We start from the raw sequence: 23,895 nt of genomic DNA on the forward strand, positions 1-23,895 counted from the left end.
CTAGTCTGCCTCTACCTGCACTTGCCTAGTTTGCCATTACCTATACCTGTACTAGCTATCATATCATGCTGCACTCTATGCTGCATTCAGCCCCCCTATGATAGCTACATTTAGCCTGCCTACTGAAAGATGTACTTATCAACTGTACTGCCGAATGTACTCTAGTCAACTGCCACCGTCCCAAACTTAGACCCCATCTACTATACCTGAGCTATCTGCCTTATCTGCACCGGCCCCAACCCTGATCAGTCCGGATTACATAGCCTCACTCTAGTTCAATCCGCCACCCTCCACGGTGAAGTCACAAGATGCAAACCCTACAAGCCACACTAGCCCTTCTCACTCTAACAATACTCCTTGTCAACATACCTAGACTCACTCCCACCACTGAATACACCACCCCCAACACTCAGCTCACTCCCCGGCCATGACACAGACTCCACCTCAACCATTATTGAGTCGGAACTGCCAAACCGAAGAACCTCAACTACATAGAACCCTCGAATCTAAACCATGCAACACCATATCTAGAAATGCTAGACTCCGAGCCAGACCTGCAAAACTATATGAACCACGCGCCAGAACACTGACCACATCTAACCGTAGCAAACCCTTACCTAATAAGGGCATAGAAAAACCACACAGCCCACACCCAAAGACACAGTATGCACACTTCTGCCACAACCCAGGAAAAGACATGCACTCCCCCATCCACCAGCCAGCTCTAAAAGGCGCACTAGTTAATGCTAGGTCCTTGATTGCTCATGCCATTGAGATTGCTGATCTTATCCAGACCGAAAATTTTGACTTTCTGGCCATCACGGAATCCTGGCTACATGCCGCCGCAGGACCAGCCATTATGCTAGCAACCCCCAACGGCTACACCATCCTAAGGGCAGACAAAGGTGAAGCCCGCGGAGGGGGCATATCCCTTATCATTAAATCTAACCTTTCCATCAGGCTAGTGCCCTCGAACGACACTAATTCATGTGAAAGCCTAACAGCTAAACTAGCCATTAACAACTCCCAAACCCTTACTATTCACCTTATTTATAGACCTCCGGGCCCTATTGGAACCTTTGAGGAGGACATCTCTACCATCCTATCGTACAACCTAAAACAATCATCACAAGTCATCCTGCTAGGGGATCTTAACCTAGGCTTCAACGACCAAAATGACCCACAGGCAACTAGAGTAGCCAACCTACTCTCTGAACTAGGCTTCTCACAAAAAGTACTTCACCCTACCCACAACAAGGGTAGAATACTCGATTGGGTGGCAGACCACAACTGCAATGTCTCCATCCTATCGATCTCCCCACTAATTTGGACAGACCACTGCCTTATAACATTTGCTCTAGATACTATCAGACCTACGACCTCCCCAGTCCAGCCAGCACCATCCATCCCAACTAGAAACAAGAAAAACATCACCCCGGACAACCTACTCCCGCTCATCCTCCCCACACTTAACTCACTACCAGACAATCTGGACCCTGAAACACTAGTGAACATGTACAACAGAGTCATGTCCTCTGCCTTGGACACAATTGCACCACTCAAAGTGAGACGCAGCAAACCTAAAGCCCATCTCAACTCCTGGTACACCCCCCACCTAAACACTCTTCGCTCCAAAAAAAGACAAAGCGAGGTCGCATGGAAATTACAACCATCTGAAGAAAATAAAAGCACCCTGAGAGATATATCTACCCTCTACAAACAGGAAATACTGGCGGCCAAACGGGAAACATACAACACTAGAATAGCCCAAGCTAACTCCAGCATGAAAGAACTCTTCATTATCCTAAAGGAAATAGAATCCCCCATCCCAGTGCCTGACAACTGTGTCAAAGATAAAACTTGGTGCACCAACATTCAACAAGCCCTAGCCAATAAAGTAACAACTCTCCAATCTAAAATTGCCACGAAAAAATCCTCGCTCAGTCTCGACACTAAGCCCAAAACAGCTATCACCCCTCCTAACAATAACACCAACTACCCTCGCTTTAAATTCTCTAAAGTATCGACTATTGAGACAGAAAAAATCATACTGTCACTCAAACCTTCCAATTGCCAGGGGGATCAATGTCCACCTCAACTGATAAAGGACGCAGCTAGAGATCTGGCTCCCTTTATCTCAAAACATATTAACGCCTCTTTCTCTACAGGGACCATACCGAGCAACCTAAAAGAATCTTGGGTACTCCCATTGCTTAAAAAACAGACACTAGACCCTGCCATACCCACGAACTACCGCCCAATCACCACCGTACCATTCCTCTTAAAAATCATAGATAAAGTGGCGTACTCACAAATACAGAAACACCTTGAAAACAACAATTTACTAGGAGTACGACAGTCTGGCTTCCGTCCCCAACATGGAACCGAAACTGCCCTCTTAGACTTAAAAGAGGAAATTGATGAGCTAAGGGATCAAGGCAAACTAGCCTTACTCCTCCTCTTGGACTTATCAGCCGCATTTGACCTTGTTGACCACAAGGTCCTTTGCAGACACCTAGATATAGCCACACACTTCTCAGAAGAAGCCACAAATTGGATCCAATCCTTCCTCAATAACAGGACAATGAGTCTTCTCCACCACTGAGGCAGCAGACTCCATCCCCATTACATGTGGAGTGCCCCAAGGATCCTGTGTTTCCCCTAAACACTCTACAACATCTTCACTAAGCCCCTTTTTCGATAATCTGGACCTTCTTGGCATCACCTACACTAATTATGCAGATGATAACCAGATTCTCCTACCACTTACCGGTGATTACGACAAGGATTTGGCCTTGGTGAACAGAGTGTATCTCATCCAGGCATGGATGGCCACACACGGTCTATGCCTGAATGATGACAAAACTGAAATCATCATCCTGGGTACACCCTCAAGAAACTGGGCCCCAACTACTCCTCCTTTAATATCGACAACAACCAAATCACAACCGCCCACGCGGTTAAAACCCTGGGTTTCTGCCTGGATTCCACCCTTTCTTTCAACAAGCAGGTCAATGCGATGGCTTCAGCAACCGCCTACACCTGCAAATTTATAAGAGCAGGCAAACCCTTCCTATCAAACGATAGCTGCATCACACTCGCGAGAGCGCTCGTGTTATCAAAACTGGACTACTGCAACTCGCTCTACATTGGGGCTAACAAGGAAGTCATCAAAAGAATCCAAATTCTGCAGAACAACACGCTCAGAGCAGCACTTCACATTCCTAGGAGAGCCCACATCACCGCACTCAGACGAGCTAACAACTGGCTCTCTACGCAGGAGAAAATCCAACTAAAAGTTGCCTCTTTGGTCCACAAATGTCTTAACAACGCCGCACTGCAGTACCTATCTGCCAGATTCACCAAACTAAAACCAAAAAGACTTACTAGATATGCTAACTCCAATAACCTATCCATACCTAGAGTCAAACTGACTAAAGTCGGTGGCTGCAGCTTTCAGGTTAAGGCAGCTCAACTCTGGAACGCCCTACCATCCACCTTTAAAGACTGACCAACCCTACCCCACCTTCAGACACAACCTTATAACGTGGATCAAAAACGCAGACACACTTTAGATCTTCTACTGCCTGGACCTACCCAAGCCTAGAAATTCCTGCTTAGGACTGTAAATACATGCCTTTACATTCTTTACATGCTGTATATTTCTGTATATTTTGCCTATATTCCTGTATTTTTTGTTGTATATTATTCTTGGTGCTCTATTTGACCATGTGATCTTGTAACAAAGCTTTGAGCTGTCTTATAAAATGCGCCCGGTAACCCTTGGGTCTGGTGCGCAATATAAGTAATAAAAACAAACAAACAATAAATTGACACTTTAGTAAATATTATTGCCAGACACATCTCGATGAAGCAACACAGCATGATGAACCTTTTGGCACTTTTGTTTTATTGGCTTCCAATTTCCCACAATGACCATGTCGACCTATGATTTTGCAGAGCTTCCGGTGGTATATGCTGTATTAGCAGAGAAACTACTTGGTCACAAAACCATACAAATATAACATTACCATACCCTCTTGCTATTATTTTGCCTAATAAGAATGTTTTGTTACACTAAACAATTGTGATGTGTAATAGACTCTCTGCTTTCTGCAAACTCCCACATCCAACTTTCTTCCATTCGTCATCTTTGCATCTAGTTGATGATGCATTATAATATCTGGCTAATCGAACTGAAACCTTTGCCAATTTTGTCTCAAGAAAACCATGCCAACCATGCGACTTTCCCTAAATATGATGATCGTAGCAATCCCGAATCCGCCCTTATAACTAGTAGCAACATTGTAGTTCTCCTCCAACCTGGAATAATATGAAGGCTGAAAGTAGCAACTTGGTAAGGGAGCCTATTGTATTCTCACTCCTAAAGACCTTTTGCTTTTTTTTTTTATAATACTTCGTGAAATCTTTGTTAATGGGCGCATGATTTCTCCATTGCTTTGGTAAGTTCTCTGTAAAACCAATGAATATTTCTAGTAGTTCTCTACAGCAGGAGTCTGCCATTGGAGCTCTCCAGATATTTTGTTCTACGACTTACTACTATAATCTCTCATCATTCACTACGATGGTTAAGGCCATTGAGAGATGCAGTCAAAACGTCTAGAGAGTCAACGGTTGAAGACCCATGCTCCACAATAGAAATCGGAAAATACCTTTTCAAAATTAATGTGTGCCGCTTTATCAAGGCACTAATAAATACGTTTAACAGAGCACTGTGGTTAGGTTCATAATCTGATGTAAAAGTGACAATCTAACGCTCACCACAAGCAAGTGTTTTTTATTTTCATGCGAAAGAGCAAATTATTTGAAGGGCACAATGTAAAGCAAACGTGCAACAGATTGAAAGAGTGATTGTGAAATGGGAAAACCAGGGTGTAAAAATCAAAATGACAGAATAAAGCAAGGAAGGTGTGAAAAGAGCAAAAATAAGCAAGTGATGAGCAAAAGAAAAGGTAAAAGGGTGAAGGTGGATATCAAATGGGTCAGTACAAACAACATGGGCACCTTAAGTGACAATGATTGGGTAGTGTTGTTCAGAAACAATGAGCATTTTAGTTCTCGTGTATAGATGGGAGTATCTATTCAGAAATGTACGGTTCGCCCCGTGACAAATTTAATAATATGTAAACCAAAAAAGTGCATTTCACAAAATGTCACTTCTTAGTCGTACAAGCAGTTTTCTGGGTCAACAGATATCCATTTAATCCTGTTCTGAGGTGGAATTTGTGGTTGCTTCATTTGTACAAAAGGAAATTATCAGTAGGCGTTCCCCTCTGTACAACCTATTTTTATTTGGTAGGGCTTGTGAAATCAAATATAAAATTAACAATACCGAGCCCTTGTGTTGTATGGCCTCCCCACCAACTTTAAACCCTCTCTTTATGTCTTTTAGGAGAAAACCTCTGTCTGTTATTGCAAAAACACACATTCAGTGTTAATGTGTGCAATTATAACTCGGATTAGTAGCTTTAACTCGGAGTACAATAACCCAGTAGGTGCAGAGCAGATTTCATTTCATTACATAATGCTAGCCAATCCATTTTTGATAAAGATTTAAGTGCCTCTTTCCACCCGCGTTCCTCCTGTTGGGGTGACTATCCCGGGGTCGGCAGAGCTGTCCGCGGACCTCCGGGCTGGGGAGGCCCCAACTCCTCCCTTGTCCCCAAATGGCACGCACGCACGCACGCGTACACACACACAACTGCAGTATGGCACGCTACCCGTGTCACCTGGGAAAGTTAGTACAAAAACCTATTGCCACTCAGGATTGTTTCTTCGAGTGGTAGGGTTAGTATGGTTGGCATATATGGATGTAGGTTATTGGAAGGAACCAGACCAGGTGGTATACTTGGGCTTTCCCTAACATTTGTTACTTCAGAATTGCAACAAGTGGACCCTTGGTGATTGGCTATGAGTAATGGCGTCTGTAGTGAGCCCCCCTGTGTTCTGATTGGTTTCTCCCACGAGCCCCCAAGCCTGGGACCATCGTTGTTCCCAGCTCGCGGTGTACCTGTCATTAGCAACAATGTGTAACTATGTGTTTGTGCAGACAACGGATGGATCTGCTCATAAGCGAGTCGTTCCCATCGCTGTAGGTGTCCATCTTGCTGCTTCGTTGTTGCAACCTGTCACTCTGGCGGCTTCTCTGTCTCGTAGGCTTGGCAGCTTGTCAGTTCGGCTTGGTCACGTGTAGAGAGACCGTAGCTGGAGCAGAATTATGAGCATTTGATTTTATATTCGATGTCTGGAGACTTGGCGTTTGCAGGTGTAACCTTGGCGCTGGGCTCTCGGCATGCGGGTTGCAACATCTTGGCCTTGGCTGTAGGCCCTCGTTAGGGGCTTGTTCTGCATGTCAGCACTTGTATTTCGTTCTGAGAGGGTTTTCGTTTGCGAGGCCTCGGCCCGGGGACTCTTGCTCACAGCCTACTCAGGCCTAGTTCGTGTGTCACGGGACATAATCCATAGTACGGTGGTAGCGGAATGACAAATCATCATATGTAGCACTAGATATACATGATAGCGTCTCATAGAGATACGTGGTGAGGAAGCATCAGCAAGCATATACACGGTCTCTTCAGGCGTCTTGCGTTTCTGCGGTGCTGTGGGAGGCCTATGTGAAAAATAAAAACTATGCACGTCTGTGGGTGTGACAGTCCGCTACGTCATAGCACTGAGTATGTTCTTCGTGTAGATTGGTGTGTGAGTGACCAGTGTGCATGGTGGCACGTGTGCTCTTGTCTGTTAGCTATGTCGTCATTGCATCTCTAACGATGTGGATACTTGTAGTCGTTGTTCTAATCGAGTTCATCCATGCCGCAGATGTCATCAGCCGTGTGGGCTGGTGTTGGTCGTACTGGTGGGCATACTCCTCTAATGTTTAAGTTCCTGAACCAGGGTATTTTGTCATCTGGCAGGTAGGCAAATTCGTCTCGTGGAGGGTTTCTGGGCCGTGATCCCCTAGGCCATGGTCTGGATGAGATTGGGGGGAGGGTATTCTCCCAATCTCCCACTTCACCCCACTTACACCCCCTGACTCCCCCCCCCCCCGGCTCGGCAAATGTTTCCATTTGTGGTGTATTTGGCACAGTGACACTCTCGTGCACTGTCTGCCCGTAGCAGCGTTTCTTGGAAAAGTAAGGCAAGAAAAGTTGATATAACTAACAAAATAAGCGTTATTGTGACTGTCAAAACCTACAACATTCAATGATCGAATATAATCTAGTTCTTGAAGTAAAACTGTGCTGGCTGGTTTTACATAGCTGAACCGGTAGACACTCCTTTCTGGACTTTCGTCCTTACTGGAGAAAACAAATATTTCATAAATGCCTCTTTCCATGTTCTATTGGTCACAAATTGAATAACACTTTACCCATCATTGTCACTTAAGGTGCTAAGCACACGCAGAGGGCTAAATGATTCATATCAGTAATAGATTATCTATTGTTTTGGCCCAATAGTACATTGCCTATACACTACTTCAACAACTCACTTTGTCGAATTATCAGCCCTAGCCAAGATCTGTCCTTTCATGGATTTATATAGAAGATTGCTGCAATATTGATTTTTACGGGGAGAATCTGTTTTGTTTAAATACTTTACCTTTCGTTTTCCCCCTCATTTAAGATGAACGTTGGCAGGATTGTCTAAGCCGGTGGGATTTATTAACCTATTCAGATATTTATCGAGTGCCGTTTCTGCAACTACTTCGATGTAGAATTCTGTATGCGACGTGTGCTAAAACATATTTTTACTTCTTAGGAACCTAGGTTTTACCCTTGCATAGAACTAAAAAGGGTCTCCTTGGCCTCTTCACACCTTAAAAAATTACAATGGACCCTTCTAAACAGAACCATTCAGCCAGGCATGTCATCTGCCCTTAGGATGAATGCTAGTTATCCATATTGTATGCGTACTAGCGTATGCATACTAAATGGAGACAAAACCGAACCTCTCCTAATTGGCTCCCCTGAAACCCTAAAAAAACTAACAACCAATACAACACCTTCACCATCGACAATGTCAAAATTTGTCTTTCAAGCCGCCAAAACACGCAGTCTAACTTGACTCCAACTTATCTATTTCAAAGACAGGTCAACGCCATAGCATCCGCAGCGGCCTACCACTCTAAACTGCTAACCGCTGCCAGACCCTTCCTCTCTGAGCAGAATGGCCTAACAATAGCCAGAGCCGTAATTGGATCCCGCCTTGATTATTGGAACGCCCTCCTTGCTGGCACTTCCGCCAAAACATTGAAAAACTCCAGGTTGTCCAAAACTGCTACGCCTGTTGTAACCAGTAGCATCCCTGTACTATGTAACTAACCCATTTCCTTTGAGCAGTGCCTCGATGCCCCTGGGCTGCTAGTGCGCTTTATACATTTGTGAATTATCAGACGCTAGTGGTAATGTTGTGCTGTTTGTGGTCATGTTTATCGTGTGACCACGGTCTGATGAACTTGTCTCTAGAATTTTGAAAGTTTCTGCATCGATCGTGTCGGCATAAAATTTGCACTTAGGAATTTTACTAAATTCTGATACTTTTATTCAACTAACATATAAACCCTTACAGTTGGACACCAGTTTATCACCAGGCACAGTAGATCCACTGCACACATGTGATTGCCTGTGAATGTGCTTGAACATTTGATGCTGCCGACCCATATTGGAATTGATAGCATGATGTGCCATTTGGCAGTCCTCGTTTAACAAAATATAGCATAATTTGACATACAATAAATGGCAATCGTCTGTTCTGATAGTCATTGTCACCCACCTTGATGGTACTCCTATCTCAACCTCTGAAGAATGAGGCTGAGTTGATTGGAATTCGACCCTGTGACCTTCAGGTTATTCACAGATCTCCCAAGAGAACACATTAGTCCATTGAGCTATCTTCCTGACACAAACAGCGTGGGGTGGCTGTTACTTCCAAGCTGGATATGTTTTTGTGTAAATTTGGTGGCTGCATGGCGTTTGGCACTGCAAGCAACACTGGACCTTTCGTACACCTTTTCTAATCTGTGTGCCTTCGGTGTTGTTGTAAAAGTGCAGGTGGAGAAGGGAAAATGCATGAAGCCCCCCCCCCCACCACCAAATAGTGAGTTTCTCTTCCATTCTGTAGTTTGTGCAAGAGTAATATTTTGAAAAGATTGTTTTTACAGTGTTGAGAGGACGATTCTTGTTGTCTACCTAGTTTACCATCCTTTTTGGTTGATAAATTGAGTACCATTGAATTGAGGAAACGACTATCATTACAGCAGTGAAAAGTGTGCAGAAACGGACCTAAAGCGTTATAAACCTGGTCAGATAATGTAATTAAACTTTCTATCCGAGAGATCATCCAAAAGCAGAATTGCAAGAGTATTAAGAAAAGCGCAGCTGGATAAGCCTAAACCAGCACTGATATAATGTCCCAATTTGCTATACAGTGCGATAGGCAGCAAGATTGGAACAAAACAGACTGGTGGCATCTAGAATACATTTTCAGCCTGCTGTGCTCACAGAATAGTTTCCTACAACATTTTAAACTACTGGATGCATTTAGTGATGCTTCAGACTTCAGTCACATAGGAGTCAGCTGACAGTATTACAAGATGTAATTAAAAAGCAAGTGAGGTCCTACACACATGTTGATAATCTGGGCTCTTGACTGCTAATGAAATGAATGCCATTAAAAAAAGAATGCAACCTTTTTTGGGTCTTTTGGAGCCATTGGTGATGAGGTTCTACCACCTTTATTTTGTAGAGGTGGCGCCTCCAAATCTATGTTCCTGTGTAATATGGCAACTTGGTCTGCAGAAGTGGGTATGTACATGTTCCTACCAGCATTATAAGTGTTGCTTAGTGCTCAACTTACACCCACAGCCTGCAATTATTTGTGTTTATGCAGCTATATAGCCTGCCCAGTCTGTAATGCGGGCATTGCTCCATTCTGCTCTTATTGAACAACATTCATAACACTCCATCTCTTCTGCGCAAGCTTCTGATGTATGCATTGCTCGAAAGGTTGTGTTAGAGTAGTAAGAATGCAGTGGGTAAAAAAATGTTGGTGTTTAAGCGATGGACGGTAGCCGACATGGTGATGAAAAAGGAGCACCAGCTTAAAAGCAGAGGGAGAAAAATATGTGGAGAGAATGGTAATTAAAGGGAGAAAAGATGTGCTTGAGAAAGGGACGTGATTTCAGAGGAGGAGATGAGCACCAAAGGCAATTAAGATGATGGGGCTTGGGGTCGGTGGAGTGGTTGTGGGGAGGGTGCAAGTGATCTGTTGGTGTCGGTAAGCCCCTCGACTGCGGGCCGTTACCGCCTAAGGTAATGACCCCATGGGCCCATGTGAGTGCTTTAACGAAGGCCTTGGAGGCATTAATGTAGGCGGTATCAGCCCTCAGTGGAGGGGCTTATTGCTATTTGTACCCCGGCCTGTTAGACTGGGGTACTAATGTTTTTTTTATCTCCCGGCTGTGCGACGTGTTCTAGAAATGGAATACAACATGTTTTCAAGAAATGCTCGCTGCGGACAGAAAACGTAAGTTTTCTCTTTCCGTGGCGGCCATAGTAAACAAAGAAAATGGCTGCCATGGAAGGGGAGAAGGGACTACATGTAGTCCCTTCTCCCTTTCCATGGCGGCCTGTCGCAGATCGGGAACGGATGCACTGGGGACTGAAGTGTTCCCAGCGCGTCCGCTCTAGGGATGGAAAAAAAAGAAGGTAAGTGGGGGTTGGGAGGGTGGGATAGGGAATTCGGGCGAGGGTAGGTGGGGTGAGATTTACCTGATTCCCGGCGAGAGGGAGATGGCGGCTGCCGGCGGTAAGGAGGCTCATGGCAGCAGGATTACCATATGGTTATGCCTGCATTCTAAGTATCCCCATTGGCTGGGCCGCCGCCACACCCCCATTGCCGGGTACTAATGCTGTGTATCTGTCTGCTTTCTTGACTTTCTATTTTCCAGATGGTCAACAGAGGGTCAGTGTGAAGCTGACTGGTTTCAGAATGTGAATTTTTCTCAGGAGTCCACCACACAATCTCACTGAAAACAGAAAGGCCTAGTAGCGTAACTGGATTACAGGGAATCTCGGACCGTTTATTTAAAACTGCAGCCAAGAATGCAGTCTTCTGCCACAACTTGTCTTTTTTTAAATCCTGCTGCAGCTACGTGACCTGTTCTATGTGATTATATGCAACATTTTTGGGAGGGGGCGTCGTGTTTTAGTGCTCTGTGCCATACCAGATGTGAAATCCTTTTACAAATCAGTCTGGTTCCGCCCACCAGGACAGGCCAGCACCAAAAAGCTAGGCTGACCAGAAGTACTGACAGCAATGCCAGACAGGGGTTTCTTTCTGTGTTTATTATAATCACTGGGGTGTAGTGGGTGGTTGAAGTGTCCTCTCCTTAAGCACAGAGATGAGCATTTCAAAACTTGCCACGGTTGTTTCAGTTGTATCGGTTGACTTTCTAAATGGCACAATGTTCGCCCAATGTGGACACCTTGGGTTGGAGACAATGAATGGTTTATTGGTCTCTGCTGCTCTGACATTTCTCTACACTGCCTGGCATACAGCCTATTTCTTCCGTCCTGTTCGCAGCCTTTGATGCTTGCTGCTGTTCCGCGAGTTTCAATATGGCTGCTAATATCTAAGTGCACTACATCTCGAAAGCATGCAATAATGTAATTGTGTAAAGATCTTTAGAGCGCCTTTAATTGCAGTGCATCTCAGTCTTAGCGGTATATTGAACCCCTAGCGGGTGTGGGGTGGTTGTCTCTCCTTCCCAACACAAGTTAAACACTTTTGTAAATATTTTCAAACAAAACCCTTATAAAGCAGATCTATACATTCACCATTAGGAGAAATAGAATAGCTTTTGATTCAATGACCGGTGTAAAACAGGCAGGTACTCGGTTGCTTTAGAAATGGAGCACTTCAAGATACTCTGAAAACAGGACTTTGTCTATTTGACCCTACGGAGGACTGCAGATGGGTTGATTTACCCTGACCAAGTATTAAACCCCCCCCCCAGCCCCACCACCAACTCCTCCGGCCTTCCTCGGCCCCCCCCCCAGCTCAGATTCTTCCAGAGACCACTGCAGGTTTGTAACACCATTTTATGTGCTTTGCCTGTCGAGTGCCCAGGTGTCGAGGGTACAGAGGTCACTTTCAGCATTGCATTTACTTTCGGTCTGTGCACTGGAAAGGTGACTTCATTCGTGGGGGCGACAGGTGATCTTCAGAGGACGATCACAGGAGCAGGTCCAGCCTCCGTTCATGCAAGAAGGCAGAAAATATAGTAGGACACGTCTTGTTCTGTAAGCTGAAGATCCTCCCAAGTTCAAAGGATGTACTCCATAACGGCGATGGCTGCAGCAAGGTAGCCAAGGAGAGAGCTGGTCAGTTCACCAGTTGGTCCAGGGACACGTCGCAAGGTGCAGATCCTTGAGCTGGGGCTGAGACTGGTTTTTCCCGCTGGCTTAGGGGTCGAAGCACCGACTGGGGTCTTCTTGACATCAGGAAGTGGAGTAGGGCTCCACCAAGACAGCACTGTAGTAGATGCTGGTACTGCAGAGGTAGCCTTCAGGCTGCTCTACTTTGTGGGGGGGACTTGGCACCCACAATCTGTTTAATATCTGCAGGACCCCTCCTTTATTTGGGATGGGGGAATGCCCAGTCCCCCAATGGTAAGACCATCTATCCTAACAGAAGCCACTCTTCTCCTTTTCTCATGGAGCGAGCCTGGAGGAAGTTACTGCTGTCACTACTATGTGAGTAAATAGTTTCCCTAATCATCTGCTAAGGGGAGGGATGGACTGTTCAGAGCCCTTATAAGCCATAGGAAACGAAAAGGGATTTTTATTTGTGTTTTTGTAAGGTGCTTATACATGCCAAGAAGCAGTACATTCCAAGTGCATTTTCCCCACCCTACTAATGCAGAAGTTGTAATGGATAAAGGTAACCATGAAGCCCCATCTCTTGTTGGAGGTGACGTTGAGATACGACGTTAGCAGGCAGGGGGGGGAGCGGCATTGGTGGAGAAGAGGTTCTAATACCTCACCTTTGGATAAACATAAACAGAAGTGCACACCCAACACTCTTGCTGATGTAATGGCCACCAAAAATCAAACTTTCCACTATACTTATTGGGTACTTAATTCAGGGGTTCAAACTGTTAATTAGGAGTTGCTTTTAGCATTCGGGACAGCTCCCAGGGAAGGATAGAGTTCATTGGGTTTGCATGCTAGAAGAACACTGCAAGAGTTCCATTAGCACCATGGTAGGTGGGGAGGGTCGGAGGGGGCTGTCAGTGGGACTCTCAGTTAAGGCCATGGGGCTGCTCCGCCAGTCGGGTAGCTCGACGCTTTTACCGCCTGTTGAATCTGGTATTGAGAGCCCCCCTGTGTAAAGGGTGGATGCGATTTTTAATTAAGGAGAGCGGATCAGTAATCCAACGCCCTCTTGCCTCAATCCCCACCCCACCCACATTCTCCCCAACCTGTGCCCCACTTGCCCGAAGCTGCCTGGGCCCTCGCCAGCACCTGGAACACTGCTCCAGCGCTTCTTGGTTCAGAAATAGCTACCTTGGAAAGGGAAAATGGATTACTTGTAGCTCCCTTCTCTCTTCACCATGGTGGGCATCTTGGTTTGTAGTGTGGTGGGTTTATTTTGCATTTATTTTTATGTTGATAAACTGCAACCATGCTGCAACATAAAAAACAATTAGCAAACCATGCCAGTATACTGATGGCAATAAACTCTTCTGGGGTGTGGTGCTTTACTGAGTCTGGTAATGTCCAGACCTCATGTTGAGGTCTTTGCTTTTGCTCTGGCCTCTAACTCTGCTCTGTGCATTACTTAACCCATTAAAGTCCCCACCTGTTGGCGTTTGTTGGTTATGTCAAGTCAATACCATCCCATTATCCATGTAATGGCAGCTAGTTGTGCCTTAAGGGACCCCGGGAAGCCCTTTGAAGCCTTTGGTCAAATACTTGTAAGAGGTTGGTTGGGTTTTAGAAGAATAATGTTCCCCAGTGGTGTGCGGTTTCACAAATACTGTATCTCATAGTACAATATGATGACCCCTCCCCTCCTTATTTTTGGTACTACTCTCAAAAAGATAGACGGAACACAAGTGCGATTATCGATGAAATGGTAATTGCATCCACTGCCTATACATGTTGACTCCTGTTTAAAACATGTAGTTTGTCAGTTGCTAGTCCAGGTTGGCTGCAAACCTACTTATCGTTCCTGGGCACAACTGATCTGGGAAAATACTGTTTTGTAAAAGGAAACTCCTGCCATGGCTGGAAAATCCGGTTGAATGTCTGCAATGATTTTCTTCTACCCCAGAATTATTAAAGAGTACTCTGGATTCTGCCCAGTTCACAATGATCTTGGTTAGCACAGCCATGAACTGCAGTATCATCCCGATAGTGTTTATAATTTGCATTAGGACATCAGGGATTCATCAAGTGTAATTTGAAATACTGCAGTGCCGGGTAAATTGCAGCTAGCGTTCTGCAATTGGAGGATTTCAGTGATTGAGTTAGGTGTCGCACGCCTGAAAGCATCCACCACACCTGGATCTCACTTGGAGTACAAGACTCCAACCAGCACTTATTAAAAAAAAACCTGCATCCATTCATAGTCTCAAGAGAAGTACCCTGAATTTGAAGCATCACATTTGACTATTTTTGTTCAGGAGGACTGATTGGTATTTGGAAAAATGCAGGGACGATATATTCGGCCAGGTGCCAGGTTGTGTTCAGTTTCAATTGATTTGATTGACTACATCTGACTGATAATAAAGTGATGAATGATGTTTGTGGGGTCCAAAACTGGACATAAACTACCTGAAGCAGTTCTCTCTCCAGGAAAGGATAAAAACATGTACACTCCTCCCCACCAGCGACCAGAATGATAGTACATTTTGGTGGTCATATTCTGAAATAATGACATCCGATAGGCTGTCTTCACAGTATTTTCGTAGATCTTTTTTTCCAATATGGCTAGAGTGGAACAAATGCCTAAAATCTGTTGGCCATTGTACGAGTGGGTTGCACAAATAAAGTTATTTGTATGATCCGTGTCCCAGTTAAAAAAAAATATACTGCTATGATTATGCGCAATATCAGAAAAGGCATGATAAAACATAGTAGTTTCATTAGGAAAAATGTGTTGGTAGCACGAGTCAATCCTCATGGCATTAGGAAATGCAATAGAGGATGTAAATTGGACTCTATGGACCACGTTACATTCAGATGACCAGACTATGCGCTGTTCTAGGAGTAGTAATGTTGACTCTTATACTACATGCCTGAACAGAGCAGTATTCTAAAGGTCGCCAATATACGAGACTGGAGATTAACAGTTAATCTGCAAATAAGAATAGGTTTTTGGCTAATGGTTTGCAAATGTTTAAGGCCTCTTCCATGTGAAGAGATGCACCTTTTAAAGAATAATCTATTTTGCAAGCAGGGTGTAAATTTCAAGCAGCAAGCTACTAGCCAGCTGAGTTACTCGCCACCTCCATTCTGTACGCGTATACAGACAGCACACCAATTATTACCCTCCGAAGAGTTCATTAACACTAGCCAATGGCTAGTGGGAATGCAAATTTTGCACCCTGTCACAAGTATCCTTAACCTTCTTATCTCCATCATGTAAGATCATTTGTCCCAGAAGATTTTAGTCAAGTTAAATGGATCCAATCTAATCCTTGACTGTTTTATGCGAATTATGTTGACGCTATGCAAAATACTTAACAATTGCTTCCTAGCAACATTAGATTGTGAATGGATATGTTTGCATAGTGTAAAACACTTGCATTCTCGTACTGCAATATGATACATCACAGTAATTATAGGCCCTTCCTCTACATTGTCGTAACCTTCTCATCCAATTGTATTAAGCATGCTCCCTTTCAATCTGGCGCCCATATTTGTCATACATTACATTCCTTTCATCCAAACTATTTCCTAAAAGTCCCTTGCCGGCTTTAGTCTAATCCATAGCAGTACCCTCTGTATTGTTTCTATTTGCATAACATTGGTTGCTGATACGTACTTGATCTTGATCGAGCTAGCGTCTCATAGTGCTGTCAATTCATTTACTTCAATGTTCGTGTCCATCCCGGTTTCCTTGGCACATGCCCCTTGAAATATCATTCCCTTTTTCACACCACCACGAGACCTTGTTACGTGTTTCATCTAATTGGGGTAAGGAATCTTCCCCCATGTGCTTGTTGGTAAGTGCACTGAACTGCTCTCTGCCCTATCTTTTTTTTCATTTGGAGGTTTTTTGTAGGTTCATCAGAATTTTACACTGCATCAATATGCGATTAGAAAACGTTTTTTTATTCCAGCTACTTTCCAGCTTTTTAATGTGAAAAATTCAACTGCAATAAAGTATGTAGTGGCAAATATGTTTGCCTTAAGCTCAAGTGCATGCAAGGATTTTTCATCGAGGACAGCAGTACCTCATTCGAAGGTTTACACTAGTATTAATGGGAACCCCCCCCCCCTTCCACCAGACTTTTCCCTTAAAATGAATACGGTGGGAGTCTATCCATATACCGGGTTTGTCCCAAATTATGAACCATTAGAATACCAGAGTGATGCATTGGGAGTTATCACTTTTGTAATGCTAGTTATATTCTACATTGTCCAGCAACCATTGGTCAGAATTTGTTAAAATGTAAGGAGGAATTCTTGGATTATGCTGCTTGCAATTCCATTTCTAGAAGACGAGTTGGTGAAAGGATCATACCATTACTGCGCCGAGGTTACTGCACTGGCCGAGAATACAGACTAGGGAGGGATCGTATTAAAAAAAGACAGTCACAAGGGGGCACGGATGGGGTGGTGTTCAAACAGTTAGGATGCATGCTGAGCAGTCGAAAAGCAGAGCTTCAGGGTATATGGGTATGGACCACTTGGGGTGGGGATAGGGAGGGGGGGGGGATCGCCCCTCGCATATATATGCTGTGAAAAGGGGGTTGGAAAAAGCATTTTCAGCTCGGTGCAGTAATCACATAGATAAGTCATTGAAGAGTAGCAGAATCACATTCTTATAGTTTGTAGCTGTTGTGGAGGTTGTTTGGACATCACTTGTGAGGTGTTAAATTTACTTTTGTCTCTTCCCTTGAGCCTCGTTTCCTGAACTGGAAAGATGTGCCTTTTGTAACCTGTTTTTGAGCTGGTTTGATCCCCAGTTCCCTGGTTACGAGAAAGGCTTTATCGGAAAGGATGACTTAATAACGTCAGCTGCTTGCAGTGCTCCAGATGGGATTTGGAAGTGGAGTATTTTACTTGTTATTTTTTTGAGTAAAATGACTTGTTTGTGAGTAAAAATATACATCCAATAACCGATGAGAGTATTTTATAAGCGAGCCAAAAATCTTAACTGAAAACCGGAAATGTTTTTGTTTGTAATATTTATTTCTTTGCACCTGGACGTTTACTTCTTCCAATCAAGCAGTTAAAATAGTAGTTTCTTCCTGTGGTACTACTGGTCCAAAAATATGCGTGAAGCTGTGAGAGTGAAAGCAGGGGTACAATATTGTATGTCTTTTTTCCTATTTTCTGTTGGAAGTATTACTACTCCCTATTTGTATTTTTTGGGAGTATTTGCCAATTTGTAGGTAAGGAGTAAAAGTGGCTGTTACTCCCCTTATCTGTAGGGCTGGCTGCTTGTATTGTCCCTATGCATGATGTCTGGGTAGTTATACCTTTTCAACTGCGTCAAACATTACACAAACTAAAAAGGGTACGGAGGGCAATTATATTTGAAACTAGTCAAGTTTTTTCTTTTTTTTTTCTCCCAAGTTATTACCAAAACGTTTATGGCCTTAGCTAGCAATCTTTAGGCTCCTTCCAAAACTGCAGAGCTGACCAAATTGGTGGTTAATATTGTTCCCTGTTGTGGACCAGCAAGGATGTTAATTCAAAGATCATGTGCCCTGTAATCCAGTTTGATTGCGTTTAGATATGTATGTTAATTGGTAACTGGCTAAGGTGACAAACATTTTTCAAAGATGGCCGGAAAACGCTCTCCTCCCTGTCTGCTGCTTGTTAACCAAATCACATGTAACCTGGAATGATACTGTAGTGAGTAAGGAATGTATTCTTTTACCAGTCTCTATTCCGCATGCTAGTCCTCTGCAAAGCCATATGCTACTGTTTATGGCCCGCCTCTTCTCAGGTGGTGATTGTACGCAATCCCTCCCTTGGCACAAAGCACCCTGGGAGGCCTCATGACCACTGAGAACGTAAATGGGTGGAACCCTAACATTGTAGGATGTCCGGGGAACTTGCTGTTAAGACTGATTTTTCTATATTGTGGCCTGGGGGTGAGGGGGCGGCAGATGTGTAGAAGGCCAACCTATGTTGTGACGGGGACAACTCTGGGAGCTGTAGCCAAACCAGTTCAAGGTAGCAGTGATGAGACATGTAGGCTAAGTCTCAAGAGGTGGTGAGCTTGTAAAGGGTCCACGATGAGTACACACAATGGGAGTGACACATTACATTTAGACAGTATGTATAAAAATGCAGTTATTTATGGGCCCGCAACACTATGAAAAATGACTAACAGGTAGAAGTATCACACAATACTAATAAACATCTATACAGTTACTAGAGTAGTGCATAATACAGATTAAACCCCTGTAAAGGAAAGTATAATAGATTAGTGCACTACAGGTCCACAGAGAATTGACCCTAGCTTCAAAAGGCCTTCCCTCTTCGGCCTTATGCCCAAATGTTCAGGAAAAGTTCTGACAGTTTGTAATGATGGAAAATATGAAGGTAGGGTTTCTGGGGTCCAGTGAAAGATTCCGGTGTTGCTAACTAATGGGGCACATCCGAAGGCTCTTCTTCGCAGGGTACCGAGCAGACTTCGGCAAAGGATGTTCCCTCCACTCCATGGGTCGCAGCTCCCTCGCAGGACTGCTGAAGTCGACAGCAAGATAGGGCTGTTCAGGACAGCAGCAGAAGTTTGGTTGCCAGGCCTCTTTCAGACGGGTCTCCGGTCTCCTCACGGGTCTCGCAGCAGGACAGGATTATCTCTTTCAGGTTTCTCCAGGATCTCGCAAGAGTGGGTGCAGGGGTCCTCTTCTTATCCCAAAAGCCAGGTAAGAGCAGAAGCTCCCACTAGCCAATGGCAGAACTAGCCCCACACACCCCCCAGCAGTGGTTCGATCAGGATCACTGGTGGGAACACTCATGCATAACACTCAGACACCCTGAAACCAGTTTGTGGATCGGGACCAGATAGTCCCAGTCTGCATCCTGCCAGCCAACGCACATAGCCAGGAAGAAGGCTAAAAGACGAGATTGCCAAAGGACAAGCGAAAAACCTTGTGGCATGGCCATGTTTGGTTGTAAGATGCGTTGTACAAAAACGTTACTGCAAGTGATAGTCTTGTTACTTTGCTGCTACTTTTATTAACTAGTTAAGGGAAACCGTGTTCCCCAGTAGTGGAAGCCTAAAGGACATGTCCGGTTCCCCATAACAGATGAGCTAAATACAGTGTGAAGCCTAAGGCTTCACTGCGTTGTACAAAGTACAGGTCCGGATAAAAAATAAAAGCTAAATTTGGGGGTCCATTAAAATGGACGGAAAGGTGCAGTAAAGAGAAATCTTTCCCAACACTTGCATCTTTTAAAGTGGTATATCTTTCCCGTAAGGAGAGATGTATCGAAACAGTGTACCCATATCAGGGCGACACTACTGTAAATAAATTAATATGCTGGTTTAGGTTTGTCACTATGGATGGATCACCCATCTGAGCACATTATTCTTAGCCCCACTGTCCTGGGATGTTTTCTGTAGGCCTGCCTTCTTTATCACTGTCCTAACGTGGTGCATCATGTATAGTTAAATTCTCTGTATATGCTGACTGTTTTGTAATTCTTAATTTCCATATAGATTTGTTAATGTGTTTATTCAAGATCTTTTCTTGCTTTACATGGAAATATTCTCTATTTTGAATTTCCTTCTCCCCGACACATTAAGTTGCTTTTGGAAAACCAAGTTTGCTTAGCTGTACATAACTATTTGTTTTACTTTACCAGGACATCAAGCCAATGAGAGATCAGATTGTCAGAGTGAAGCGATATGAAAGAGTTCCTCTAATCCTAGTTGGGAATAAAGTGGATCTTGAATCTGAACGTGAGGTTTTAGCTGCCGAAGGTCGATCTCTGGCCCAGGAATGGGGTTGTCCGTTCATTGAAACCTCAGCCAAGAGTAAAACTATGGTGGATGAACTTTTTGCTGAAATAGTAAGGCAAATGAACTATGCCTCCCTGCCTGAAAAACAAGATCAGTGTTGTACAACTTGCATCATTCAGTGAGAAGATTCAAGACGTACCTCAATCATGGCCATACAGAGCAGGTCGGTGAAGCTTTTAATTATCGGTTTGCAGTACAATTTTTCAGCGTTGGATCATGTTAGCAGGTGTACCCTGCATCAATATAACTCCCATCGTTGGGCAGACCTAATCGTTCTTCATCATTTTACCTTACATGTCCTTTGGTATAGAACAGGAAATGCAAAAGTTTTCAAACTTGCATGACATGCATGTTCCATTTAATGTTGTAATATTCTATAAAACGTGTCCTTTCTTTTCCATTTGGTTGATCCCAGTACGTATTTGTAAGTTCTGGTAATGCGCTCATCAGTGTGTTTTAATCTTTAGTTTATACATTTGGATCCAAGGTGTTCTTTGTTTTGCCATTTTATTCCTGTTGAAGCTTTAGTATCATTGCAGCTTTGATGAAGTTTATTTTTAAATTCAATCACTACTGCTTGGTTCTGTTGCTGCTCCATAATTTATCGGATCGTAGTTGTGCGTGTTCTAGTGCTGAACATTTCTCATGAAAAAGCAATTTTAGCTGGATTCTAGACTTGTGTTTTTGTTATCTTCAAGCTAACCAGTGCTACCTTTCTCTCTGAATAATTGTCAAGAGTAAGTAACCGCCCATTTTACTAATAAAGGTTCTCTGATGCCAAATTAACCTGAGAAACACCACTTCGTTCAGAAGGATACTAGTAGTGGCACATGTTCTGTTTTCACCGAGAGGTTCTTGTAGGGGAGCTTTCAGAAAGGAACTGGTGCATATGAATTTGTGGAAGTTACTTATAGCTTGTAATGCATGTGTGGTTCCCTAGTTCCACTTCACTTGAAGTAGTCCAGATAATGCATGAAGCTGTCATTTTGGTGCAGAAGCCTGTTCGTGTTCATACCCCTGGCTACTTGCCCTTTAAGTTGGTAGTTTCAAGTGGGACCAGAGGCTCAGAGGTGGAAAATCCTGTCTTTCCTAGGTTTTGCAGCTTCTCCATTCCAAAGAGCTTCTCGATAAAGAGCAGCCTATTGCGGGAATGCTCCCTCCTTGCATACGACAGAATATTTGAAGATGTGAGTTTGGGATAAGGTATTTTAAAGTTGCAGTACTTTTTTTGTGCGATTACAGGTGTTTTGTTCTGTGCTGGTTATTTTTTTATTTTAGTTGGGCGGGGTCTATATGGTTTTGCTTACATTGTACTGTACTTCATAACTTGTGAATTTTGTATCTTGTCACTTTTGTACAGTGCACTTACGCACCTCATTGCTTTGTTGCTGCTTGATAAATAAAGGAGAGTTTGGTTATTGGGTGTCACTTCATGTTTCGTTATTGATCATTGTATACTTGGTTCTTTTAGGAGAGGGCAGTTTTCGTGTCCATTCACCACATCAGCCTGCTCCTGTTATTCAGCAAAGGCCACCAGTGGGCGAAATTTCCCCAAATTTTCACCACCACAACAATCCATGATCTTTGCCTATATTTTCTAGGATTGGAGTTGGAATTGAAAATTGTACCTGTCCAACAATATTTGGGGAAGGCTTTTAGAGTGCAGGGAGGGAAAGTCTCATTTAAGGTAGGACATTGGTGATCATCATAGATGATTAGCTGCAGAAAACAGTGGGAGCCACTTGTATGCTTAATTCTAGATGACCGATTGGCCAGGGGCGAGAAACTTTTAAAAGTGAACGTGTTGCCTTCTTTTAACAGATATAGGCGATATGGCCTGTAAGCAAACCATCGAAAACATTGCTTATTTATTTCTCCCTCCATGGAGTTCAGTCTAGGGTTGTTTGCTCTTGTTTAGAAGTACACCATTTGTCATTTGAGTTGTGACAGCACTTAACAAAATGGCCCAAATGTTACATTACTGTATGTTCTATTGTAGACCATTTGCCAGCATTCTATCTTTCATAGATTCACATGCTGTGAACATTCCCAGTCGTCAAGTTAGGAATCCTTGGTTAACTTTTAGATTTAGTAATTCAAGAAAAAATAGTCCTCCATCTCCCTCCTTTTTGGGTGCTTTTGGCCTCCATCAATGGGACATTTGAGTGCATAGCTCCTCCCCTGCAGCCTACCTTCAGATTCTAACCAGATGTCCTGCTGGAAGGAGTCCTCGTGTTGGTTCTCCATGAAAATCTCCACAACTTCAACTTCGACTGTTTGGAAGATACCTCCACAACCTTTATTCCACCTGTCTACAGATAAGTGAGGGTAACGTGTGACAAAGAATGGAGGGAAAAATCTTTATTTAAACCCTGTGCCACCTGTGGCTTAAAAAATATTTGAGGGGGGGTAAGCATACTGAATGCATTTACTGCTTACACATCCATCACTCTGAGGATTGTAAAACTTGCAAGGTGTTTAGCACAAAACCACTCAGACTGGCACATACAACTGGTCTGTTGGCTAATTAAAGGTCACCAACCCCCTTCAAAAGCAGAATCTTCTAGAAGCCTGACGGGCCATAGGTGCTGAGAAAAGAGAGCCTACCACAAAAAGGGCTAGATGAGAGGAAATACCACCTGGGGCACCATAACTGATAATGAGAATGGGCAACAAACCACAGGAGTTGCTGTCCTCGATAAAGGAGCTCTTATTAGCGCTTTTAACTGCTCAGGTGCAGTCATCAGCTAATCATGGACTCTCATCAATGACACTCATCGGCAGCAGAGAATTAGTCTCCTAAAGTCAAACCACAGACTGACGGTAGGTTGATGGCCACAAGGGATAGCCAGGTGAAGGGCCTACACCCGCCAGGGGAGAAAAACTGTTGGTGGAAAAACATCACTAGTCTGCAGGCAATATCCTGATGACAGACAAGCGGTGCTAGTCGGCAAGCAAGAGCCCACCGACGGACAAGCCACGCTAGCCTACAGAAAAAGCTTTGAGACGCAGAAAAGCCCTCGTTGGCGAGTCGCCGTATAGGCATTCGCCGATTAGAAAGCACTTGTTGACTGGGTCGTCGACGAGAAAACAATCAGACGGGAAACAATTTGTCAACCAGCAAAAGCTCTAGGAAAGGGGACAAAGAAACACCCGGGCAAAGCTAGTCGACGACGGGAGAAAAATGTTCACCGAAAGACAACCAATTCTAGCAATTATGACACCTAGCAACATGCAAAGTGATACAACATGGCAAAACTCTACCAAAACAGATGGATAAGGCCATGCAGGTCCAGGACACTGCACAGATGCCCCGAACACTGCATCCTCACGCAGGGCGGGACGCAGTCTCAGCCAATCACATCTCCACTCTCCCCTATAACATACTCCTAGATCATGCCTCAAGAGATTCTACAGTATGGCATGGACTCCGAATTCAAAGCACTCCATAAAGAGTCTGCAGTTTTTTCACACTGGGGTTCATGACCCCAAGTTAGTCCCCTCAGGTCTCTACGTTTTCCGCAGGATCCTAAAGATATGCTTGGGCCGATTCTTCAAGCGCAGCCCCCAGAACTGCTATTAAATCCGCAAACTCTGCTGCCATTGCAAGTGTTGTCCACACTTCAAAAAACGGCATTCGAAAAGTGGCAAACACTA

At 44.0% G+C, this 23,895-nt stretch overlaps 1 protein-coding gene across 1 annotated transcript in view; it reads left to right on the forward strand.

The window, feature by feature from the left end:
- The window catches only part of RAP2C (RAP2C, member of RAS oncogene family), a 58,927-nt gene that overhangs the window by 28,078 nt on the left and 6,954 nt on the right, over positions 1-23,895 (forward strand). Inside the window, exon 2 of the mRNA XM_069612840.1 lies at positions 20,082-20,401. Coding sequence (XP_069468941.1) covers positions 20,082-20,360 — 279 coding nt within the window. The 3' untranslated portion in view covers positions 20,361-20,401. The remainder of the gene's footprint in view (positions 1-20,081; positions 20,402-23,895) is intronic.

Source organism: Ambystoma mexicanum, chromosome 5p, assembly GCF_040938575.1.
Source record: "Ambystoma mexicanum isolate Mex_15411 chromosome 5p, UKY_AmexF1_1, whole genome shotgun sequence".
Classification (NCBI taxonomy): domain Eukaryota; kingdom Metazoa; phylum Chordata; class Amphibia; order Caudata; family Ambystomatidae; genus Ambystoma; species Ambystoma mexicanum.